This window comes from Zalophus californianus, chromosome 9 (genome assembly GCF_009762305.2).
Source record: "Zalophus californianus isolate mZalCal1 chromosome 9, mZalCal1.pri.v2, whole genome shotgun sequence".
NCBI classification, from domain to species: domain Eukaryota; kingdom Metazoa; phylum Chordata; class Mammalia; order Carnivora; family Otariidae; genus Zalophus; species Zalophus californianus.
The window spans coordinates 4174702-4201657 of NC_045603.1; the positions used below are offsets into that span (position 1 = coordinate 4174702).

General features: G+C 41.6%; 1 protein-coding gene across 2 annotated transcripts in view; it reads right to left on the reverse strand.

Annotated features, from left to right (window-relative positions):
- Positions 1-26956, reverse strand: part of ATXN10 (ataxin 10) — a 162221-nt gene that overhangs the window by 77627 nt on the left and 57638 nt on the right. For both annotated transcript variants that reach the window (XM_027592736.2, XM_027592737.2), the window contains exons 7-9: positions 22589-22754; positions 13441-13549; positions 11366-11535 (exon numbers count right to left, since the gene is read on the reverse strand). In XM_027592736.2, the coding sequence (XP_027448537.2) occupies positions 11366-11535; positions 13441-13549; positions 22589-22754 (445 nt within the window). The remainder of the gene's footprint in view (positions 1-11365; positions 11536-13440; positions 13550-22588; positions 22755-26956) is intronic.

Consider the following 26956-nt stretch of genomic DNA (forward strand, 5'->3'; position numbering starts at 1 on the left):
AAGCTCTTGCCACTACGCCAAATAGCATATTCCTTCATACTTGGACTCAAAATTATTCCTGACTTTACTCTTCAGTGCAACAAAGCAGCAGATCTAAATTCAAACTAAAATCCACAGCTTGAGACTAAATATCATTCTTGGTCCATTAGAATGTAATGGGTATGAAATTAAATTCTATCAGAACAAGATAAGCAATAGGCTTTTAAGAGGCTGGGGGAGGCAGTCCAACTGTGCCTTCAAGCCCTGATGAAAACAAGCCCATTATGGGGACATGGCTTTGATCCTTTTAATTCTCAGTTGCTGCCAGGGGGAAAAAAAAAGAAAGGAAAAAGAAAAAAAACGAAATATGCTAAAGATCAAAACTGTTTCAGAGGTGTGACAGACAGCGCCACTTTATTCCTTTAAAAAATGAGAGAACTCTCCACTATTTGAAATAAGAGCACTTTTCTCATTTAACCAAAGAAATAAAGCCTGGGGAGATATAAAGAAATTTCACAACATCAAGAGCACTCAAGAGTTTCCCTAGGTTGGGATATGTAATAGAAAGCATAGACACTCGGCAGAGGCTCATGTACCTCATGAACCACAACACCTGACAACACAGGGTAAATTCAAATTCCCATTCCTTTGATGAGGGGAAAAAATGTGCAGCACATTGGAAGAGTATTTTCTTCTTTGTACTTTCTTCTCTCCCTCCCTCTCGCTCACACACCACCTACCAACTCCATCCAGGCTATTAATTATTTGTTAGCAATATTATCCAGATCTTATGCCAACATTTTACCTATTAAAATCTTTCAATTAAAAATGTAACTGAAACTGTGCTGTGAAAACCCCGGGACCTTGGCCAAGGAGGGGCTGAGAAGTTGTCCCACCAGGCACGTGGAGGAAAGAAAAACGTCAGTTACTAACGAAGATTAGAGATTCTTGTCTTATCAGGACCTCTGGCCGTGCACCCCTTTCCTTTTTTAACAGCGCTTTCTTGCTATTATTAAAGTAATTCCCATTCGCTGTCAAGACTACAAAAAGTATACAGGAAACAGAAACCCGTCATTAATTCACCAGCCAGAGAGAGGAGCTACTAATGTAGTATATTCGTTCAGGGTCACTCTGGCGCATGCGTGCGCATTTGTGCACCTTAAATCCACACACAACGTAGACGCACATGAAAGTGGGGCTCGTTACACAGGCTCGTGTTGTTCTGTTCTTTAGTCCTGCTGGCCACATCATCCTGAGCGCTACCAAGAGAACAGATGCTCTCTGAAGACATGATTTTTATCGGATGTGTATCATATTACTATAATTTACTTACACATTTCCAATTGATGGAAAAGTAGGTTGTTCCTATTATAATACAATAATGCTGAAATAAGCATAAGTATAAACAGAGCTGACCGTGACTAAAAGCTTAGCATGTGTCTCAAGTGGATCATCTAATTTACCCCTCACAACCTCCCCTTTGCCTTGAGTCCTATGAGGACTCCATTTGTGGTTGAGTAAACTGAGTCACAGAGAGGATACATAATTAGCTCGAGGTCAGCCTCCTACTGTCTAGCAGAACCCAGGTACAAGCTGGTTCAAGGCTGAGTTCCATACTTAGGTATAGTCAAATCTGTGATAATCTTCATTACCAATCTTCATTACCTCTACTCCATAAAATATCCTTGGTTATTGTGAAAAACCGATGAACCACTATTCCAGATTCCCACGATTCTAGCTGCAGCATTTTATTCCTTCGTCGACACCACTTGATTTTGGTGGGAGCTCAATTTCTTTCACAGTTAACCAATTACTCCCGGTTCACTGATAAAACAAGCTCTACCTCCTCTCTGGTTGGTGGGCTCCCCTTGTCACAGGCCAACTTCTCACTTCTCAGGGGTCTGCTTCCAAAGCACATGTTCTCCTCCACTAAATATATACACTCCATACACTGTTGACTATTTTAGCTGTAAAGTAGATTTTAATATTGCTAAGACAATCCCCCAATTAGTTTCATGTTTTTTTGTCAAAATTTTGGATTTTTTTCCCTTCAGTGGGCTTTTATTGGTCTAGCAATAAACAGATAAATGAGTTTAAAGACATCAGCTTTATAATATCCCACTTTTCCATCAAGGAACCAGATACTTCTCTCAGTTTATGTGGTTGGTTTTCCTTCACCTAAAGTCTCAGCTATTTCTTGTTATGGATACTGTGAAATAATTGTTTTTACTATTAAACACAAATCCGTTTAAAATCCCTGTTGTCTAGAAACTGATAACAGGGCACAGTAAAGAAAACGGAGCGGCAGTTGAGAAAACTGGATTCCAGGCTTTTTTTTTAGATTTTTTTTTTTTTTTATTTGAGAGAAAGCATGAGAGAGAGAGAGAGCACATGAGAGGGGGGAGGGTCAGAGGGAGAAGCAGACTCCCTGCTGAGCAGGGAGCCCGATGCGGGACTCGATCCTGGGACTCCAGGATCATGACCTGAGCCGAAGGCAGTCGGCCAACCAACTGAGCAACCCAGGCGCCCGGATTCCAGGCTTTTATAAAGTGCTGAGTCACCATGGACTCAGGGAAGATATTGCCCAATATCTTCCCTTTTGGTATGGAGGCTATGGGTAAACGGTGCTCTCAAAATACGCACATCCCAGAAATGTAGTTCTCTACACTAACCTCCAGGGAGCACTTCAGAGGTCAAAGTTCACAAGAACCAAGGAACGTGAGCACTGTCCCGAAGGACTTGGTCATGAGCGCCTCCCTGCGCTGCTCGACAAAAGGTGCCAACTCTAAGGATTCACACAGAGCTGGTCAAAGATCCCAAATGACAGACCTCAAGAGATCAAGAGATGTTCCCCTCTGCTGAGTGCGGAAACACTGGCGTCCCAGTCTCAAGAGTTTGGTCCTGGACTGGGAAATCAGGTTGCTATCACTCCAAGCAAGGAACTTAGCTCCTCCAGGCTTTGATTAGCCAGTAAAACGGGGCACTTGTCCCTGAAGCTGCACACCAGGGAGCATGGGGAGCGTGGGAGCTCAGTTTCTTTCACAGTTAACCAATTACTCCCGGTTCACTGATAAAACAAGCTCTACCTCCTCTCTGGTTGGTGGGCTCCCCTTGTCACAGACCAACTTCTCACTTCTCAGGGGTCTACTTCCAAAGCACATGTTCTCTTCCACTAAATATATACACTCCATACACTGTTGACTATTTTAGCTGTAAAGTAGATTTTAATACTGCTAAGACAATTCCCCAATTAGTTTCATGTTTTTTGTCAAAATTTTGGATTTTAACCCAGGGGTTACACTGGGTATGTGCTGCCTTCAAAGAGCTCACAGCCCAGTGAGGAAGTGAGTGGTGGCAGCGGCACCACCCGCATGGGCCTGGGGCCTAGTTTGTGTGCAAGAGTCAAATAACAGAGAACAGCAGATCATTACCTTTTATTTACATATTTAGTATGGTTCTTCCTTTTAAATAATTTACCTCTTTTCAGCAAAAGAACAAGCTGATCACTCTATGATGAGACACAAAAAGGGGTTTTGGGTCTTTAAAAAGAAAAAATTTACAGCTGCACCAAGCTAAGCCATGCTATGTGTCCTCGAGATAGGAATGTTAATTTCACCTACTGTAACAGGAACTATAGGTTCAGGGAACTAATGGTGACAGCTTGATTTATGAATTTTGACATATTTCTTGAACTGGGATTACATTACAAAGAAGAGGAATTCTAAGCAAGCCAGATCTTGCCTATACATTCAATCTTCAAATCAATAAACTGGGATTCTGTGCAACTTGTTTCTAACAGAGGAAAACACACAGGCTCACGGAGACAGGCCACAGGCCCGTCACTTGAAAGGTCCTTAACACGCCCTCAGAAGTGAGCTAGAAGAGATTCGGGGATCCACATAGAAAACACTTGGGCTCTTTACAAGACAGTAACAAAAGACAAATTCAACGCAGAGAGCATGTGTGGTCAAACTGACAAGGAAAAAAAGGATTCTGGTCCCGAAGAAAGTTCTCATATTTGCTTCACTTTACTTCCTCCAAAAAGTCCCGCCTATTAAGAAAAGTGATGAACACAGAGTACGGAATGTGAGGATTACTTTGTAATTTGTAAATACCTGCGAAATGCTGTCTACAAACTTCTACTTCAATACACGCACTGGGAAACACTGGCGTGAACCAGAGCCGCTCAGAACGGAGGCTGAGGCCGCACACACGCCATCAGACACGTCACATACGTGATCACACTTCCTCCTGCCAGCCCCACCTGCAGGTGTCAGAGTCTCCATTTTACACACGCAGGAGCTGAGACTTGGAGAGGTGAAATCATCTGCCCAAGCTCACACAGCTGAGCCGGTAAACTCACGAGGCAGACCTGGGGTATCTAACCATGAGGTCCCGTCTGGGTTCCTTGTACTATTCGAAGCTTCCTGTATGCGCATCACCCATATTTGTGGAGCTGAATGTGACAAAAAGCACAAAGACCGAGGAGCCGCTGACGGGCGAGCCCACTGCCGGGATGTTTCCAGCAGCCTGCCTGGAGTTCCCCAAGTAGTCAGGCATTGCGGTACACTACGGAAGGTTCCAGTAAAAGGGGAAAAATATGTCCCTGGCAGAGAGTGCAGATTATGCCATTATCAACCAGGAAGAGCAGACTCATGAAAGACTATAATCACCAAGGGAAAAGACAGGAACCCCTGGTGGGGGGGGAGATGGCTGGAGTCGGGGGAGGAGGACTATGAACTGGGCTGGCTAAGGCGAAGCCAGTGATGCCCAAACCAAACAGCGTGATTTGCCAGGGGTCACTTTATATGTGTGTATTACACTGGAGCTGTAACAACACACATATCCGGAAACACACTGGAACGCACAGCCAGTACTGTATTTATAAGTCAAGGATAAAGCAGGAATTAAGAGTAGTGGATACAGGCTAGAGAGGAGAGTGTGGGTGGAAAGCCTTTCTGCAGTGATCTGAGAAGGTTCTGCAGAGTAGGCACCTTTTGACCTTGAGTACCAAAGGCCAAGCTAAGGTCACTTGGGTAAAGAACATGGGCAGGCTGGGAAGTGCACACAGCACCAGCTCACACGGGCCAAGCGTGCAGACACTGGTCTTGGGTGAGAACAGAAAGCCTAGGGCCCACTTTACAGCAGTGCAAAGGAAATCCCACCTTGGCCACGCACTCATTTCTCTGCACAACCATCAATTACCTGGGGAGCTGACGAGTCGGGCAGTACGGGCGCAGTACAAACAAGTATGAACCCTCACTCAGAGCAACAACCTAAATAAAATGATGAGGAAACAGCAATCGATCATTTAAGCTTCATGATTTTATGGGCAGATACGGTGCTTGAGAACACGTCAAATAGAATCATAAAAAAAAAAGGGTTGAATAGTTTGCCCGCTCTTGACCCCTCACATCTAGATGTGAAAACCTGAGGGTACCCATCCCCCTCCCAAAAAAAAGAGCTGAAAAATGATCATGTTATGAATACTTAACAATTGTAAATTTAGTTGAAACTTTATTTATGATTAATGAAAAGATATACTCAGATCTACAAAGCCTATTTGGGATTAAAAACATACCATCTAACTCCTTGCAAGTTTTACACTAGGTAGACGTTCTTATGGTCTAAAATATAGATATGGGTAAATCAAATAAAAATGAGGCAAATTACAGTAAGTTAGAGTATATTCAAATATACGTAAACATAAAAAAGACTTTCAAAAATAATTACAAAACCCAAAATTTAGAGGAACATTGCTTTTCATTTGGAAAGTTATTTTCTTTTTACTGCATGTCTCTGTTTGCAAATATAGTAAGGAAATTTTATTTTTTATTTTTTTTCAAGATTTTATTTATTTATTTGACAGAGAGACACAGTGAGAAAGGGAACATAAGCAGGGGGAGTGGGAGAGGGAGAAGCAGGCTTCCCACTGAGCGGGGCTCGATCCCAGTACCCTGAGATCACAACCTCAAAGGCAGATGCTTAACAACTGAGCCACCCAGGTGCCCCAGTAAGGAAATTTTATAGTAAAATATACACTCCTTGCAGACGAGGATCATGTCTTACTTGCTCTGTATTTCCAGAACCTAAAACTGTGCTCAGTATGTAGTGGACACTGGACAAATATTTTAAAAATAAATTCTCACACAAGAAAAATTTACCAAATGCCTACGACGTGGGAGGCACAATTTAGATGTCGGGGATAATGGGCAAAACATTTTAATGAAAAATATATCAGAGATTTTTCATGTATATAAATGAAACCTACCTTCATAATAGGTAATTCTGAGCTGGAATTCAGAATTGGCCAGTTTCCGGTCTTCTCATGCTGAACTTTTCTGTACACTATAGACTTATTTTTAAAATGAAGTCACGGCTGTAATGAAAGCTTGCTACATGCATATGTTTGAACACATGGGAGCAAATGTATGTGTGAACGCTGGGAATCTTTTCTATTAGGGAGGAGGAGAAGGAAAAGAAGAAACTGAGCAGCATTTCCACAAAACTTTTGGCAGAATGGACTGAATAATCCAAACTGTGGATGGCCCAACTTATTAGTCAATACAATTTCTTGGGGGGCGGGGGGATGAGGGTAGACAAACTAGTTCATTTGCCTATTCACTTTGAAAAAAAATGCAATCAGCTTTTATGGAAAAAAACAGCAACCATGTTTGGGTTTTCTTCTCATCAAGAATTCACTTAAAGCATTTCTGACAATAGCGAAGGAAAGAAGAACAGGGAAGAAAAAAAGCACACCATGCATTCCTTATGCTAACAAAGAGAAAGCCAAAGAATGCTTTCTTCGTGTTTACAGCATTAATACTCATGTGCTTCTTACAATAGAAACCAAAACAGAATCTCCATTTCAGGTCCACAAAGGTTTAAAAGTAAACTAATCAGTACAGATGTAGCAAGGAAGTACTATGTTTTGTCGAGCACAAAAAACAAGGTTAGAATAGAAGTCACCAAATGTTTGGGAACAGCTCCCTACTATGACCTGGGAAAGGGAAGTCCAGCGACTCCTTTACAATCCAGGAAACACTATGACTCATCACGTGTGCAGACTTAAGAGTTCAAGATCCACGGGAGGACTGGGGAAATAATTTCCCGAGGCAGATTTTTCATCTGAGGCCAGACACATCTGACTCCCTTAAATACAGCCCAAAGACACAAACGCAAAGGGGGGTTATCACCCTTCCTATCACGATGGTGCAGTCCAGCCCCTGTCCTTGCTTAGAGGGGGCTGCTGCTGGCACAGCCTGCCCAGAGGACCACACCTGCTCCTCTCTGACGGGCCTACTACGGTGACTCTGTCTCCCCCAGGCAGGCAGCTCAGTGGCTCCCACTGAATAAACGCTAACGGAACTAAATCATAGTCTCTCTGAGCGCTGGTCTCCTCATCTAGAAAATGATGGCTTTTCAGCCTTTTCCACAGAGATGTCCTAAGGCTCCAACAAACTAATGCGGATGAGAAGACCTTTGTAACAGGGAAAGGGACACCCAACTGTAAGGGGCGCCATCCAGGAAGTGGGCACCACGTTCGATGCAATGACTGAAGGGACGCAGACAAGCACAGAGACCCAGCTGGGCAGAAATGGCTTCTGGTCAAACCTCACAGCAACTGGTAGTGCACAAAGATCTAGGACAATCAGTCAATCGTCTTGGAATCCTAGTTCAAAGAAGCAAGGATAGTCCCTCGGTGCTCCTAGAGTGAAAGCTTCACAGGAAGAGATACCAGTCTGTCTTCTCCATCAAAAGACCCCCAGAGCTGGGAACATGCACATCTGATGAATGGATGAGTCAGAGACAGAGATGTGAGTACCCAGGAGTGCCAGACTCGAACCCAGGGCAGGCAGAAGGGGCCTGGCTAGCCTCACAGACACAGATACACAAGCCTCTAGCATCTTCAGTGGGAAGTCCATCAGGAAGTCTATTGACTTCCTCTTACTCCAAAGCCCCGGAAAGCTCCTAAATGAGGCACCGCGGTCCAGGGAAGAGAGCACAGGCCCAGGAGCTCAGTCAGACAAATCTAAATTCTATTCTGGACAACACAACTCACTCACCTGACGGCCTCTCCTCAATGTGGTTAGCAGAACCTGCTTCCCAGGGCTGAGAGAAAGATCCAAGTTGATAATACATGCTAAGTCACTATGTACAACCCTGGGACATAGTAAACACGAAACAGGTCATCAGACCCTCCTTCTGGGTGAAGGAGGAACTAAATCCCGTTAGAGGATACAAAATCCCCCTAACTCAAATCTTTAGTCTTAGAGCAGAGAGAGAGCCAAATTTCCCTTTGGGCCCAAATTTGGGTAGAAGTGGGATAGTCATCTGGACAACACAATGAGAATTAATAGCCTGGTGAAAAAGACCTGCTACGTTACCATCCATTTCTCTAAAACTGTAACTAAAGTCATCTTTAGAGCACATGACCTCTATTCTTTGAGGCAACAATGGGCCAGGTCAAGGTCTGTCACACCCAGCTAGAATCAGGATTTGGCGACAAGAATCCAGAAACATGCAGAGTAAGACTGTGACGTTGTGGCAGATTCTTTGGAAGGAGAAACAAATCCCAGAAGTCATGCTTTCAGGGAAGGCATTTTGTTGGCACAGGTAAGAAAGTAGGAGAAACAGAGGCATTCTTATACTGAAAGAATGAACTTCTTCATACCTTCGAGAATGTTTGCTCAGAAATCAGCAGTGCTATTAGCAATTGCACACGTGAAAAAACACAGCCCGACTTCCTGTGAGCCCCAATGACCTCTCCACAGCAGCACTTGGGCACACTCCATATTTACTTATGGTGCAATCTGATCCTGACTTCGGTGAGTTATTTCATAAGCCTTTTAAGGGTTACTACATTTTGTTCCTATAAGAGGCCAATCCAAATTAGCAACAAAAGAATAGTTAAACACAAGGAAAACCACCTCTTTTGTGCTCCTCAAGAAAGGCAGTGTTGGTCATTAAAAAGGCAAAGTGTGTTTTATTCTCTATCAACTTTCTCTTACAAAAATCGGTCCAGTAATTTTCCAGGGTGGGGAGGGGATTAGTAGTCTTCCACTCATACCTGTTTGAAAATGAGGAGGAGTCGAAAAGGGTATACGCATAAGAGCAAGTTATCTGGCATTTGGTTCTGGGCCATGTCCTGTAGAAAGTATTCCAACTATCAAATGCTGCACAACATACTATTCCTCCAAAACTTAGCATCTAAAGATGACCATTTTATTTTCAATCTTTTCTCTGCTCTTCTGACTGGATGATTCCTACTGTCCTATCTCCAAGCTCACCGACTCTTTACTCTGTCATCTCTACTAAGTCGTCAAACTCATTCAGTAAAACCTAAATTTTATTTTGGATACTCTATTTTTCAATTCTAGATTTTCCATTTGGTTGTCCTTTTGGTGTCTATGTCTCTGCTGACTAACTTTTCATTCATTAGAAGCATCTTTTCCTTTACATCCTTGGGCATAGTTAGAGTTGCTTTCAAAGCTGTCTGCTAAACCCAACATCTGTGTCACTGTAGTCTCTGCTGATTATCTTTTTTCTTCTCTTGGAGAATGGGTCATATTTTCTTGTGCTTAAAGTAAGCTTGAATTGTATCCTGGACATTGTGAATACTATGCTATGGAAACTCTGGATTCTATTATATCCTTCTAAAGAATGCTGACATTTTTATTTTCGCAGGCAATTATCTTGGTTGGAGTTACACTGTCAAATCTGGTGCGGCAGCTCAAAACTCAGTACAATTCTTTTATCCTTAGCTTAGCTGCTTGGATCCTGCCCTACATGTGTGATTCAGGCATCCGCATGGATTCAGACAGCTGATACACAGAATTTGGGGCCTGTTTTCTCCTTCCCAGGAGTCCCTCCTTCACTTTCCAATGGCTGTGCTTCCTCCAAACTGTCCATTTAATCTTTAAGATGAAAGGAGTGCAGATTTTCTTTTAGAGTTTTAAGTGTCCTACAGACCACACGCTGCACCGCTCTTTCCTTCCAAGGGGCAATTCAATTCCAAAATCGCCTGTTTGTGTCAAATTTGATTATTTTCACATGGCTGTCTTTTGTCCAGAGTTTGTAATTATTATTTGCAGGAGGTTCAGTCCAACAGCAGCTTACAGGACCATTAACAGAAGCAGAACCCACACTACTTATTTTTTCCCCAATTTTGGATTATTCCTCATAATCTTGTGGGTCACAAATTCAGAAAGGGCTCTGTCAGGCAGGCTGTCCCTGATTCACGTGACATCAGCTGTGCAATTAGGAAACGGAGCTTGGAACTAAGGAAGCGCGTAACTACCTAGAAAACTTCCAAGATGGTCTCCTGCCCACATGTCCGCTGCCTTGGTATTCCCTGACCCATCTCTCTCTCTCTCTTCATTACATCTCACCCTCCAGGGCTTCTCTCCATGTAGACTGAGCAAATCACGGCATAGTGATCTCAGGGGATCTGCACATCGGACATGGTTAACCAGCTTTGACGAGGCTAAAAATGGAATCTGCCAGACCAGTCAAGGGCTCTATCAGAAATGATACAAGATCACTCCCACCACATGTGATTATTCACAGCAGTCACAGAGTTTTTTCGTCATCCGGACTGAAGAAAATGGAGAAACAAATGCTAATCCTTGATGGGAGAATGGCAAAGTCCTATTGCAGGTGTGTTTCTGCAGCCATCTTGGAAAAATAGAATCTGCCACATATATATTTATGAAGCAAAACAAATGCCACCCAAAGAAAAGCTCTAGGAAAATACAGGCAGGCTAGTTCAATGTTAAGCATGTGGTCCAATTCTGCCATCTTTTTTATCACCTTCTCATGTTATCAATAGAGTGGCCTCTAACCTATTCAGCACAAAAGAGGTTTCCAATGGCAGTCTACTGAGTTTCTAAAGATTTAATACTTAAATACTGTATCAATTTCAAAACAGAAGAAATGCTTAAGATGCTGTCATCCATAAATGTAGGTCAAGATTAAAGTTTTGTTTGTTTTTTATTAAGATAATGGTCCATAATAACTATTTATTAAATGTCTATCATGTGCTTGAAAATTTCTAGGCACTTCAAATACCTGTTTTTACTGACTGCTCTCTACATGATATAAGATATGCACTGGCTTAGACAAGCATTGACAATTTATGAGAAAGGAGACTGGCTCAAACACACTAAGGACAAATACAATGCAAAATCACAAAAATACAAATCCTGATATAAACAAACGTGACCTAGGACGCGTATCTGTGGGAATATGCGCACACACGTATTATTTCAAGCTACCTTCTAAACACTCAAACTATCATTCCAGCAACTGTATATATTCTAAATTCTAAATATCACATTCTAAATGAAGCCCTATATATATGAAACATGTCGAGAAATAATCTTACCTTGTCTTGGTTGTCTTTATTCTTGTAACACAGATTTCCGATCAGACGGATGAGATGAGACTTAAAGCCCTCAGCCATATTTGAGATGTCACCCTCTGCTCTTACGCAGCCACCGCTACTGAAGATGTTTGCGGTGTCATTGCCAGCTACATGAATCAGTCGTAAAAGGTCTACAACGAAAACAGTTTTACTTTCCATAAAAAAATTTTCGGTATTTTGTACTGACCTTCCATATACAAATCTAACTTACATTAATGGACTAAAATAAAATAAAGGTAGAGTACCTTTAATGATTAGAAAACTCTTCTTTTGCTTGAAATTTTTTCATGACTCTGGTTTTGGGGAGATAAGCCATAATGATTATCCCAACCTGGACTTTCTATTTATCCACAAAGAAAAGTTAGCTAAAAATTTTCTGCCATCTTTCTTTCTTTTTTTTTTTTTTAAGATTTATTTATTTATTTGAGAGATAGAGTATGTGTATGCACATGCATGTGTGTGAACGAGGGGAGGGGCAGAGGGGAAGCAGACTTTCCACTGAGCCACGGAGCCTGACACGGGCTTGATGCCCCAGCCAGGAGATCATGACCTGAGCCGAAACCAAGAGCCGGACACCTAAGCAACTGAGCCACTCAGGTGCCTTCTGCAATCTTTCTTATAAAGAGGTTTCCGATCCCAAATTCTTTATGAAGGAACTCATGTGACAACTACAGTCAGCTACGTCTAAAATACAATCAATACTCATTCTGTAATGAGCCGTATGACAAAAACCAAGAAGTAGGTTGATTTTTTTTTTTCTCACTGTCCAGATAATCGGAAGGCAACATGTACTCTCCATAAATCTAGTCTGGCTATATTCAAAAGAGGAAAAATTATTATGCTCTATGAAATGCCTCCAGACAGCATATGAAAATAGATCATCTTCCAGAAGCTATACTTAAGTGTTTCCACGTTATCCCATTTAACACTCTTAACAAACCTATTAAAGGCAAGTATCGGGATGCCTGTGTGGCTCAAGTTGGTTAAGCGTCTGCCTTCGGCTCAGGTCATGATCCCAGGGTCCTGGGATCAAGTCCTACATCGGGCTCCTTGTTCAGCGGGGAGTCTGCTTCTCCCTCTGCCTGCCACTCCCCCTGCTTGCATGCTCTCTGACAAATAAAATCTTAAAAAAAAAAAAAAAAAGCAAGTATCACTTTCTCAATTTTATAATGAAGAAATCAAGCTTAGAGAAGTCAGTAATTTGGCAGAGTTGGGATGACCAACCCATGTCTGCCCTGGATCCAAACACACACGTTTTTCTAAAAAGATTCTGTTTCCTAGGTTTGTGGTGTTTTATTTTAATTACCACTAAAAGCACTGCACTCAAAATAAAACACTCACATGAGATTCTAAACACCTTCTATAGCTCACTGCTGACTCATCTACCCACCTCGATACAAATTCATCTTTCTTAGCATATGCATCTCCACAGTAAGTATAATCCTTTTTTAAAAGAAAAAAATAGCAAGCAGTGAATAACAACACCATAAGTATGGCTAACCACAAGGAACAGGTTCTACTTGAATTATTTTGCAAATGACTTTTTAGCAAGGATGGTATTCCAACCAATGGTTAAGAATCAAAGACATAATCACTATGTGTAAGGCACTATTCTTTGTGCCCTATAAAAGTAATTGGGAAAAATATACTTAACAAATTTGGAAAACGAATATAAAAATCACCATCAACACTGCTGAAACTACCCCCATCACCAAACCGCCACCATCATCACAAACCTCCTACCACATAGCCACAACACTACTAAGGAAACATCCATGATGTACACCCTGAGTAACAGGCATTAGTATTCTCATCTACAGGTCAGGCATCCTGAGTGAAACAGCAGGTCAGTGTCAGAAGCCAGAGCTGGTACAAAAACACAGTGATTCTTCCCAAGAAAAAAAAATATTAAAAAAAAATCTCAAAAATAGAGCAATACAACGAAAATTAAGGATCTGTGTTTGGACTTACATTTCAGCATGACAAGCCAAAGATTCCTTAATTACAAACAATAGCATGTGGGATAATTCACTCACCAATCACTCTTTCCAGCAAGCCAGGAAAAACCTGCAGATAGGTGAGCAGATCAGTATTAGCGGTCATTTCACACAAGACATCAAGAAGCCGAATTGTGGCCAATGCCTCCTAAAAAAAGAAAACATGACTTTAAGTCAAGCTAAATAATTTGCAACTGTTATAAATAATGGTAAGAGAATGGAATACTATGAAAACTATTAAAGAGTTGGTGCTGGTAAAGTCAGCATCTAAAGAGAGAAAACAAAATGACCAAGAACAAAACAGAAGTATTAAATCTGTACGTGAACAATCATTTTCACTCACAGCAACATCTGCCATCAAGAACGCGAGATTATGTGTCATTATGTGTCTTCTTGGAGCGAAGAGTCAGAAAAGTTCTTATTCAAGCAAAAATACCTTCCAACAGTGGAATAAATGTTCAAAATTACTAGCTACGTACATAACATTTATGCAAATACTTTCTTTTTAAAGCATTCCCAGCAAGCAAGTTCTACTTTAAAGATACAACTATCCCATGAAATACATAAATTTCTTGTCCACAGGAATCCTGTAAAATACTGTGGCTGAAAGAACTCTGGCTGCAAGAATGTGCATTATTTCTGGGTAAATATAAACCTTTATGCAGTATCTTGCAAGGTTGGAAAAGATAACATTATTTGGAAATGTTAGTTCACATAACTACTCAATAACTGCTTATCAAATGGACCAAATGAACAAAAAACTACCAGCTACCAACTATATGGTATTAGGTAATCTGAATAAAATGGTAAAATCCAATTTTGTACAGATTTTGGCCCTAATTTTTAAAGTGCACATTATTTGGCAAAATGCGGTAGACGCTATAAATTTAGGTCATAAAGAGAACATTCTTCAAAAGAAAAATAAACTATTTCTTTTTGTTAATTCTAAACATGTACTTACTGTTCTTCAGTTAGGAGATTTAAAGGTAATATTCTAATCTACCATTCTGAAATCTCAAAAGAAACCACAAGAAACATTTATTTTTTTAAAAAATTGTTATTCATTCATTCATTCGTTTGTTTATTTATTTAGAAGGAGAGAGAGAGAGAAGTCCAAGCAAACTCTGCACTGAGTGCAGAGCCCAACACAGGGCTTGATCCCATGACCCAGAAGTCATGACTTGAGCCGAAATCAAGAATTGGACGCTCAAATGACTGCACCACTCAGGTGCCCCACAACACACATTTTTAATGCCTTGTATCTTTAATTTTACTCTAGCTTTCACTTGCTCGATAACAAGTTAGGGGAGATATCTAGATGAGAAGGTTGGGAAATCAGAGCCACATTCAAAAGACTCTCGAGCAAACCCGTGGACGTCATGCAGCATCAGCACCCTCTTCTGTGAATGGGCAGTTGCCCAGACTGTCATCTGCAGATGCCATTCCCCCTTCAAGAAGTGGCTGACTGGTTGTAGATCTGGGGCAGAACACGTGTCACATGATCCTGAACACAGAAAACAAGCTGTGAGAGACGATCGGGATCATGTCAGAAGGAATCAGAAGCAACCTGAGAAGGCTCTCACTGGCCAGCAATGGCACATTAGAAAACTAGGGAGAGGGGCGCCTGGGTGGCTCAGATGGTTAAGCGTCTGCCTTCGGCTCAGGTCATGATCCCAGGGTCCTGGGATCGAGCCCCACATTGGGCTCCTGGCTCAGCGGGGAGCCTGCTTCTCCTCTCTCCCTCTGCCTCTCTCCCTGCTCATTCTCTCTCTCTCTCTCTCTCTCTCTCTCTCTGTGTGTCTCAAATGAATAAATAAAATCTTAAAAAAAAAAAAGAAAACTAGGGAGAATGACAGCTAAAATGGATTAAAAATAAATCAAGTATTAGGGAGCGCCTGGGTGGCTAGGTCAGTTAAGCGTCCGACTCTTGGTTTTGGCTCAGGTCATGATCTCAGGGTCCTGGGATCAAGCCCCTCGTCAGGCTCCATGGTCAGCAGAGAGTCTGCTTCCTCTCTCTCTCTCTCTCTTGCTCCTGCTCCTTCTCTAAAATAAATAAATAAATCTTTTAAAAAAAGGAGAGAGAAAGAAATCAGGTGGTTTTAAAACTATGACATCACAAGTGATGAAATCAAAATGAAACAACTCACTGAGGATGCCACAAAACCAATTCATAACTTTGAATACTGGTAACCAAAATGTACCTTGTATAACCTAACAGTTGATTAGGAGAAGTTTCTAAATGATAAGAGTCAAAATACCACCATTTCGAGACCCCCAAAGAATGAATGGACCCAGGTAACAATCATTTACAACAGCTAACATCACAAAAGAGACAACCAGACATTATGTGCCTCTTGATCAAAGCACGTATCATCAACAATAAAATATTACTGGGAAAAAAAGACATAAAAACTTAACCCAAATCTGAATAGCTCTCTGGAATTAATTATCAGTCACAGGAAGGCAAGGACAAGACGAATATGCTAGACACCACCATGAAGATAAAATCATAGTCCAAACTGTAGACAACCCCACAGGTAAAACAACCCAGTTTCCTCAGTAAAGAACTAGCAAAAGAAAAAAAGGCGGAAAAAAAGAAGAGAAGGGGGGCAAGAAAGGGAAACATACACATTAATGGATATTTGAGATACAACAACGGATTGCAATGTAGGGCCTTTGTTTGTATCCTGATTTGAAGAAATAAACTTGAACAAAATTATTAGATAATGGGGAAAAAAATCTGAGTATTGTTTACTTGATATTATAATTATACTGCTAATTTTTTTTAAAGATTTATTTATTTATTTATTTATTTATTTGAGAGAGATAGAGAGCACGAGAGGGCAGAGGGTCAGAGGGAGAAGCAGACTCCCCGCCGAGCAGGGAGCCCGATGCGGGACTGGATCCAGGGACTCCAGGATCATGGCCTGAGCCGAAGGCAGTCGCTTAACCAACTGAGCCACCCAGGCGCCCTATACTGCTAATTTTTTAGGTGTGCTAACTGTAGTTGACTTGGGTGTGACTCGTCTCTTAAAGATACGTATAAAATAATGCACTGATGAGACATGTCGGAATTTTGCTTCAATCCAGGGCTGCTGCCGCAAGATCAAGTCGGGATCATGGATGAAACAAGAGCAGTAATGAACAGAGTGCTGCTGATGTGGGTGATGGGGCTCAGGATGCTTTTGTCGCTTAGTCTGTTTGAAATCTTCCATGATAAGAAGATAAGAATAAAATTAGAGGGTTGGAAGAAATCGTGTAGATGTTTCTTTCCAGCTCCTAAATTCTATGATGTCAACTGAAATAAACCCAAAAAGAAAACTAATCTAGCTCCACCTAACACATTCCCAATTTTAATCATTAGAATCCTTTTATTAATAATGTGTTTCTAAGGAGCATCTGGAAAGCAATAATGAAAAAAAAAAAGCCAGGAAAATGATTCTCTTAAAAACTAAGAGGAATACTTGAGATGCCCTTCTAGTATCTGTAAGTATTATACAACTACAGTCATGAAATTGGGCACTGGGGAAAACAAGACACAGGCACATCAAAGGAATAAGCCTCTGCAGTGGGCAGAAGGCAGGGTGGGGGGGGCGGGATTAGTCTCCTGTGTAGATCATCTGTCTGGGTTAACTTTACCCTTTAGTGTCTTTCAACTATTTTACAATATTCTAAGTTGTAGAAAAGTGATAATAGTGCAAATGACTCTTGTCCACAGAAACCTAGATTACTTGGGTCTGGCTGGAATGCAATTAAATTACTGCCTTGTGCATAGACCACTGTTTGCATCTATGGGTCAGATCACTCCAGCATTCCTTCATCGTGTATAAACACGTGGCTCTCTGAATTCTTTGACAGCTGTTAGTATCTCACTGGTTCTCTCTGTAAAACGTCAGAAACACAGAAATGGATCCAAAAATATACAAGAATGTAATATATGACAAAGGTAGCATTAAAAATAGTGGAAAGGATGAGATCATTCACTAAATAGTATTGACACAACAATTAACAGCTAACATTTAGGGCGTCTGGGTGGCTCAGTTGGTTAAGCGACTGCCTTCGGCTCAGGTCATGATCCTGGAGTCCCGGGATCGAGTCCCGTGTCGGGCTCCCTGCTCGGCAGGGAGTCTGCTTCTCCTTCTCACCCTCCTCCCTCTCATGCTCTCTGTCTCTCATTCTCTCTCTCAAATAAATAAATAAAATCTTAAAAAAAAAAAAAAACAGCTAACATTTAGGGAGCACTAACTATGTACTGATCAGTGTAGTAAATGCTTACGTCAAAATACTATTCATTTTCCAGGCAGAGAAACTGGGGGAGAGAAAATAAGTAACTTTTCCAAGAGCACACACCAGTAATAGAGGAAATCAGGATTCAAACCCAAGTGGTCTTTTACCAAAGATTATAGAATCTTGGATCATCAAAAGACATAATCTGGATCTGTACTTCCCTCCTTGCTCAAAAAACAAATTCAATTAAAAATGTGGACCAAATACTGAAAGAACTAGAACACACAGGTGCATATTTCCACAATCTAAGTGGAGATGGTTTTACTAAATATGTAAGAAACTTCAGAAACCATAAGGATAAAACTGGCAAGCCTAACTAGATTAAAAACTAAAATACAAACTTCTAAAAGGCTGAGAATACCATAAATAAATTCAAACAAAAAATTAACCATGGGGGGGGAAGTTTCCTGTATATAAGACAGAAACACTAATCTTCTGAAAATGCTCATTAATAACTGTATTTTAAAAGGTAACCTAATATGAAAAACAAATTAACATGCTGGACACTGAAAACAGTTACAGAGAAATGGGCATTAAATCAGATTAGTGAAAGGCTGTAAACCCATATACTCCCATGTTCTTTTCGTGCGGCATTTAGAAGTATTTCTAAACATTTTAAATAAACAGACTCTCTGACTCAGCGATTCAACATCCGGAAATTTACAATTCCAGATTTACCTGTCCAAAATTGCAAAGATATCCACGCTACAGCATTATCTGTAAAGGTTTGAGGAAAACCCTGGAAGCAACTAAAGTGTACGTCGACAGAGAACAAATGAGGAAATTCCATCTCCTCCGTCTAGTGGAATTCTGCTCAACTGTGAGGAAGAAGGAGATGAAGGCACATAATGTGTTAAATGGAAAGATGTATAAGACACTTCAGGCTAAGTGAAAAAAGAAGTTGAAGAATAAAAAAAGTAGTATTGTTTAAAAAAAAGAAGAAGAAACAAACAAAAAACAGGTGTATACTTACAAAAATCTCTGAGAAGAGAAGAAAAAAGTATATGATGATATGTCCAGAGAAAACAGACAGGGGCTGGGCGGGACTTCTGTTTCACTGTTTCACTGACTTCAGTGTGAATTTTTTTTTTTATTTAATAAGCAAATATTATTTGCACAATACAAATATTTAATCCCTTATCAATCTGTGGAATGAAAGATTACCATTTCTTATTCCACAAATATTTATTAAATACTTACTATATTAACAGATATTATAACGTAAGTTGGGGAACGCAAGGAATAAAACAACGAAAAACTCACCAGCTGAGGATAATTCTCGTAACAGATGAATACGAGAATATACAAAACCAAAAAGAATTTATTTAACTTCCAGAGGAAAGGCCAGGCTCCCTACAAGCAACAAGACTAAGGCTCGAGATAAAGCTGAACTGAACTCTAAGTCCTACGGGATAAATTGCACATTAGCACCGACGAAAAGGTTCTCAGAAACTGGAGACACGTATACAAAAAATACCGAAGACAGAAACACGTATGTTAATGTGAGATCCTCAGACTGTTTCTATTAAGGAAGACATGAAAAAAAAAAGCCTCAGGACTTTAAAGCCCAACAATTACACAAATACACAACAGATGACCCCAAGACAACAATTTTCACTCCAATATTTTGGTCACAACATTATGAGACCCTCACTGGATATCTTGTCCTAAGAATATCACAACTGGGTAAACGCAGAGGTTTGCTGGTCTGCTAGCTGTGGGGAGATGCAAAAGGAGGGAGGAGCAGAGAGCCCTGATCTGCGGCCTTTGCTGATTTCCATGGTAGAAATACTTCCACCATGGCCGATTTCAAGCTACCAAGAATTCAACAGTCAGCTCATGGATATCTGAATATTTTAACAAGTGACTCTCAGAAGTCGTATTGCCTGGCTGCAGTATACCACTGGGTATATGGTATATTAAATATTGGGGTTAGAGGTCTTCTTAAAAACTACTGTAGCTTTTTAAAAAAAATGTCTAACTTAAAGGAGAACACATATACACCAATATGCACAAGTCACGACTTTATAGATCAATTTTTTTAAAGACTTTTTTATTCATTTGAGAGTGAGAGAGCGAGCAAGAGCGAGAGCACGAGCAGGGGGGAGGCTCAGAGGGAGAGAGAGAGAAGCAGACTCTAGACCAAGCAGGGAGTCTGACACGGGGTCTGATCCCGGGACCCCAGGACCATGACCCGAGCCCAAGGCAGACGCCTAACCAACTAAGCCACCCAAGCACCTGATCAATTTTTTTAAAAAGTGAACAATGAATCAAGGAACACTACATCAAAAACTAATGATGCAATGAATGATGACTAGCATAACATAATAAAATAAAATTTAAAAAAACAGTGAACCATTTGGGCTTTTCAAAAGAAAACTGTCTACAAATTTCTATTTATTAATATATAGTAATTATTCCCCTTTTAGAGAAAAAAAATGCTTGAAAGAAAAATATAAATTTTCCTCAATATAAAAAGTTCCATCAGGTAATTTCTTATTATAATACTGAAGTCATCTATACTATAAATGCCAGTGCCTTGAAAAAGCTTAAAGCTGTGGTTTAACAAGTACTAAGTTTTACCTCCTTTTCTGTCTCCTAGAGAATTAATTTTTACTTTTTTGAAGCACAGCTCACTGCTCCTCCTGCTGGAAACAGAGGCAAATCTATCTCCAGAAAAGAAAGGTATCACTGAGTCAAGACCTGGCCTCTCCTACCACAGAAATGAGGACTAAACTATCAGCTCTGTCATCGAGACCCAACATGGTCTGTAGGACACAGCACAGAACATCCTTAGCAAAGCAACCTGGAAAAAAGGTGTAGTCACAGAGAAGGAAATCTACTGTCACGGTGGAAGAGTCATAACCACGGCCTGCATTTACAGAGGGAGTTAACAGGTTCATGGCGTCACACACACAAGATGCAGGAAATGAGAATGGACCCGCCGAGAGTGGATGGTCCCGGGGAAGGGCAGCCCCTCCCAGCTATCCCCACCTCTCTGCCCACAGGAGTCGCTCTCCACCCACCACTCCCATCAGCACAGAAATGTTCCTATCAGTGTTACTGCGCTACAGCTGACATGCAATAAAATACATCCACCTTGAGTGTACCGTACAGAGTTCTGTCAAGGTATGCAGCCATGTACCGCATTTCTTTTACCCAAAATGTACCCTCATATCCTTCACAATCAAATCCACCCCTTCCCCTCCAGCCCCAGGTGACATCTGATCTGCTTTGTTTGTATCAGTAAGTTTCACCTTCTACAGAATTTTAAAGATGGAATCATAAGATACATTCTCTAGTCTGGCTACTTTCAGGCGTATGTTTGGGATTCGTCTCCGCTGTTTTATCATGAACCCATTCCTTTCTACTGCTGAGTAGTATTCCAGAGAAAGAACCATTCTAACTTTAAGACAGAAGGGAAGGAAGATGGGACAGACAAAAATAAAGAGAAGTTCTCAAGTGTGTAGGATGTATCAATGCTTCCATCCCCTTAGTAAAGACTGGAATAATCCAGGGCGGCCTCAAGGAAAGTAAAACGAAAAAATTACTTGAAGAAGCTAGCCAGGATGGTGTATGATCGGGAATGTCTTATAATGACAGAAGAAACGAACGTTCTGGAAGGCAATTTAGAAATATAAGCTTTAAAACTGGATATACCCCGGGGCTCCCGGGTGGCTCAGTCAGTTAAGCGTCCGACTCTAGATTCTGGCTCAGGTCATGACCTCAGGGTCCTGAGATCAAGCCCAGCATCAGGCTCCGTGTTCAGCGGGGAGTCTGCTTGAGATTCTGTCTCTTCCTCTCCATCTGCTCCTCCCTCATCTCAAGTGTGTGCACTCTCTCTGTCTCTCAAATAAATAAATCTTAAAAAAGAAAAAAAAAACAAACAAACAAACCACAAAACTGGATGTACCCTAACACCCAGCAATTCCACTCCTGGGTTAACAGCAGGGAAAGGTACAAAGACGGAATTGCAAGGACATGTGCCACAGCACTAACTACAGAAAACAGGTAAGAACAACCAGAATGTCCAACTAACAGCTGGACAAATACATTATGGCAAATTCGTCACTTCTAATGCTACACTGACTTTTTAAAAGACACTGACAATGTACTGTTTATTCATTCCGCAAATACTAAGTGCCTACTGTGTGCACAGTACTATGAACATAACAGTCAAAACTTCTACCCTCATAAAACTTACATTCAGGAGAAAAAAAAAAGAGAAACTTACAAACAGCACAGCATGATCTCTTTTTTAAAATATATATGTTTGTGTGTGTGTGTGTGTGTGTGCATGGATGCACACATATGTTTGATGTTATCTGCCTAGAAAAATATGTTAACTAGAATCTGTTTTCAAGTCATTAACTCTGGATGGTAGGAATGAGGGCACTGTTTTCCCTTGTTTTCCTTAACTGCCCTCGTCCATCTGGGTCGCTGTAACAGAATACCACAGACTGGGTGGCTTGGAAACAACCAGACATTGATGTCTCATAGTTGTGGAGGCTGGAAGTCCATGATCAGGACGGCTGGGTTCTGATGAAGGCCCTCTTCCAGGTTGCAGATGGCCGACCTCTCGCTGTGTCCTCACGCGGTAGACAGGGCAAGGGATCCCCGCAGGGTCTCTTTGTAAGAGCACTAATCCCAATACTGGGGGCTCTACCCTCAAGACCTACTCACCTCCCACAGGCCCAGCCTCCTAGGACCATCACCTTGGCCATCAGGTTTGCAACATATGGATTTGGAGGGAAGGGGACACAAACATTCAGTCCACAGCAGTCCACTCATTACTTATGCAGTATTTTTTAAAGTTTTAAAAAAGAATTCTCAGAGAGGGCCTAGCTGGCTTAGAAAATCTCCCTGTTCTCATCCAAGATTCTGAAATCTGTCCTCTTACCTCATCGTCTGCATGCTGCTCGGAGGTCAATTTGAGCACCATCTTGCACTGATCCACAAAAGTGCTTGCAATCAGCTCAGCATGGCTCAAAAACACAGGGATGTCATCCTTGGTCAGTGGCTCATCCCCCACTAATTTTGCAATTATGAGGTCTAGCAATGTAACTCTGTAAAATGTACAAGAGTTTTACATGAATATGTAATACTGAAATTGTACAATGCTAAAAATATTGAGAGCATTTTAAGAGAACATTTTTATTTTTAAATTTCTTACTTTGTTCATAATGTCTAGCTAGGGAAATATTTTGTGTGAATAGTATGACTCTTCATCAATTACCTATTTTTTAAAATCTTGACTTCTTTGATGTGACCTGACTACAGAAACCAGCACCCTTTCTATATGCATTCCTGTAAGCCCTTAATTCAATATTTCAGAAATGCTGTCGGATTAGGTTTTCTAACACATGCACAATGACAACAAAAGCGAGGTTCAGTGGGCTAATAACATTTATTCACAGCCCACTACTGAGCTAACGAACCTTCTACACGCACGATCTCCGAGAGACAGCTACTGTCACTGGCCTGGGCTACGCTCGGCAAATACGGCTCAGTGAGGCTGACTCACCTGACTCACCTGACTCACGCCACTCAGACGTGCCATGTCGGGATCCATGCACAGGATTCCACCTCTCACTCCTGGGCCACAGGCCTCAGCTCCTCACTTTACTGTCCTTCTTGTAAAGGCTGGCTTTGCTTGTTTCGTTATTTTAGTTCATAAAAACATAAATCTGAAGACCAAACCCATGCCATTTTACATCAACACTTAAACGATCCCATAAGTATTTCTATTCAACAAGCTCTTTCCTTCTCTGACCAAAAAAATGAATCCTATACAGGGTAGTCTATCCAGCATAAACCAAGCAGGATGTTTCCCAAAATCACACTGTGACATGGGACTAAATGCATAACTCTCATTTATTTCCAAACCAGAAAGGACACGGATGCTAGCTAAGCAAATGGGGAAAATACATGTACAGTAGGCACGGAACATTTCTTACCGAACAAACAAACGAAGAATTTGTTTACTGCTACAAGGTTCAAGTACGAAATAAAACTATACCAAACTCTTCCCGTAGTTTTGCAAAATGATGAAAAAGATCATCAGTCTGGAAAAATCACACACAGACTTTACTGGTTTTCAAAATTCCTAAAAGCCTCCAATTTCTTAGAGCAATCATTAACCCAAAATAAAACAAATATTTGTCTCAACTGAGCACAAAAGAACAACAAATAGTTCAGCATTAGGATGTTTTTGTTTTCCCTTATTCACACAGAAACTTTAAAAATGAACGGGGTCCTCTCAGGCCATAAAGCCAGGCAGGACAACCTTCCGGGAATGCTAGGGAGGAGGCCACCTAAGGAACCCAAATGTCTGCTTTAAAAATACTCCTTTTAAATTGGAATAGTGTGGCCAACAATTGCTGGGTATGAGAAGTCATGAGCTCTGGTTTTAGGGAATTCAGCACCTTGTGGACTATTACTCAACAGGGCGAAGAGAAAGAAGAGATCGTGAAGGAGTTGCGTGAGGTCCAAGACAGAAAAGGTAGGCCCAGCATGGTACCCAAGCTTGTCTAGCAGCAGCGGGAAGGCCCTGGAGTCCCAGGGGACACTCTGAGGGAGGCCTGGGAGCTGGAGCTGATAGACATGGTCAGCACAGACGCAGCCTTCCTTACAAGCTCACCACAGGCCACCCGCCCCTCAGACTTCTCCCTGCTCAGGAGCCTCACCTCTCCACTCTACCGCGTGATTGTACCACGGGACGGCTGAGCAGAGAAGGAGTAAGTCAACTTAAGGAAAAAATAAAAAATGAATGTTCAAAATCTAAAAATACAAATCAAGTTTAAATATCACCTGAGAATAAACTAGACCTCATTAAGTGCTCCTACTTCTATTGTGTTCTCTGTCCATAAAAACGTTTGGGGGCTCCCATTATTAGGGAGTGGGTCCAACAATCTGGGGCCGTCCCAACCCGAGTCCCCATCGAACTCTCCAACACCCTCTACTTAGAGCCACCATCAAAAACCATCCTTCTGGTCAGATACAGGAGTCAGGTGCGGGACACACCACTCCAGTAGGAAACTGTTTTCAGATTCATTTATTTTAATGGCGCATTACATTGGCCGCCTCCCTTTCCAAGCCAGGAACCGTATGTGTGTTGAAAGTTGAAATGTCCTGCAGAATCCAGGAAAATGGGACATGATGTGGAATGTCTTACTTCTTGCAGCTGTGTGGGAACCGCACTAAATCCTTCCTTGAAAAGGTAACAGAATACAAGTGCTATTCACTCACGTATTTATTCACTCAGAAGTGAAGGATGAAAAAGCAAGAGACCTAGTTGAAGAGGTCAGGGACTAGCTGTCTACAGTCACACATTGGTGTAAAAGTCCTGCATCCTTAAACCCCGGAACCCTCAGGTCTGCCTTAGGCTACCAGACACAACCCTCAATTCAGATTCGAGCTTCTAGGATTTTCTCCCTCAACCACCGGCTGTCATTCACAATCTTTCTGATCCACTTCTGATTAAATAGTTACACAGTCTGTCCTCAAAATGAGGATTCCTGTTTCATAAAGAAAAAAAAAAAGGCAATATATATACATGTGAAGAATTTTAAGGGAAAATTCTATAGCAAAATTTTTATTTGAAAGTTATGCTTAAATTAATGATGCAGGCTACAATTTTAATAGCCACGCCTGTGCCGTCCTGAAATGGGAAGTTTGTTATGAGAGGACTGGAGCGAGGGGCGCAGGAGGATGGGGGACACGTGAGTGAGCGAATTTTATGAGCGGGGTATGAAATAATACTCTCTAATTCTAGAAATAAAATGTAATTCAAATTTCAGGACTGAGAGCTCCAACAAACCATGAATTTACATTTGGACTCCTCCACATATACAATTTGTTGAATGATGTGCCCACAAAGGCCAAACCTTTCATTAACCTGAACAAGCTAACCGAGATACAGGCACAAAGCTATGGCTGAATTAATCTCACTAGTCCTTTAGTAAGTCACAGAGATAAGAAATTCTTGTGTTGTGGGGAAGAAGATAACTGATTTTGGCATCCGACAGACTGAGTTCAAACACTCCCCCAGCTACCTCTGTAACCCGGGGCAAACACCCGAACCTACAAAACCGCAGGTCCCAGTGGGGCAGATGGCAAGAATAACACCCATTTCCCAGGGTCTCTAGAGGATGAAATGAAACGGCTATAAGATGCCACCTGGAGGAAGAGACAAGGTAGCAGAGCGGCAGGACTAACAGCAGCGGTGGTGATGGAGGGGGGAGGACCAGCAGCAGAAGCACAGAGGCAGAACTAGCAACTCATTCACTGAGTGATAATCCCGTGCCAGGCACAGCCTCCTCATAAATTTCAATCAGTTACGGCAATTTCATGGGGCGGCTACTGTTCTTATCCTTGTTCTACAGATGGACCAGAGTTCCACAAGTACAGGTAACTTACCCAAAGCCATGAGCCACAGAACCACCTCTGCTGTTCACTACTCTGCTGTACAGATTATAAGCCTGAGAACCACCCAAGCGTTTTCCAAGAGCAGCTAGGTTTAATCTAGTAATACTGCAATTCATTGGGAAGGAGGACCAGAAAATCCTATAAATGCAGACTCTCATTTCTCTGAGTCAACCATGTGAACTGATTTTGACTTATAATCCTAAACTTCTCACCGAGTAGTCTGGAGTCGATGAGTGGTGACATTCCAAGCACTTTCCCTCCAGAGCCACCCACACTGTCCCTGTGATGCCCCAGGGACTGCCACTACCTGTTTTACTGACTGACCCTCAAATGTGTAAACCTGGCAGCCCCTAACCCAACTGGACATTCTAACTCAGCAGGTGGGGCCACAGCCTGGGCATTCCTCAGGCGATTCTGATGTGTGTTCCCAAAAGCACCACAGTGTCTCCACAGGGGTCTCTAGTAAAGTTCCTCATCTGAACCACAGTGAACACAGAGAATGTTCTCAGTTCTCAAAAACAAGGCACGCAGCACCATTCCAGGTGCATAGAAAAGAAGTTAATTCATTACACATCCCTGTTGAGAAAAACTCTAATCTTTTCAATCCTATTAATCTGCAAACTCACAACTGTGAACACAGAATTACCCATAACTGCCTGAAAAGGAGTCAACAGGGAACCCAAGAGCTCTACTTGACCGCAGACTGAGTGCTCCTGCCAAGACCCCTTTCCCTTCCTCCCTGGGTCCTCCCCCCGCCACACACCATCAGCACTGAACTCGTCAGGCCCCCCAGCCAATTGTTTGAGTCAGTCACCACAAAAACCTCACACAAGCTCTGACA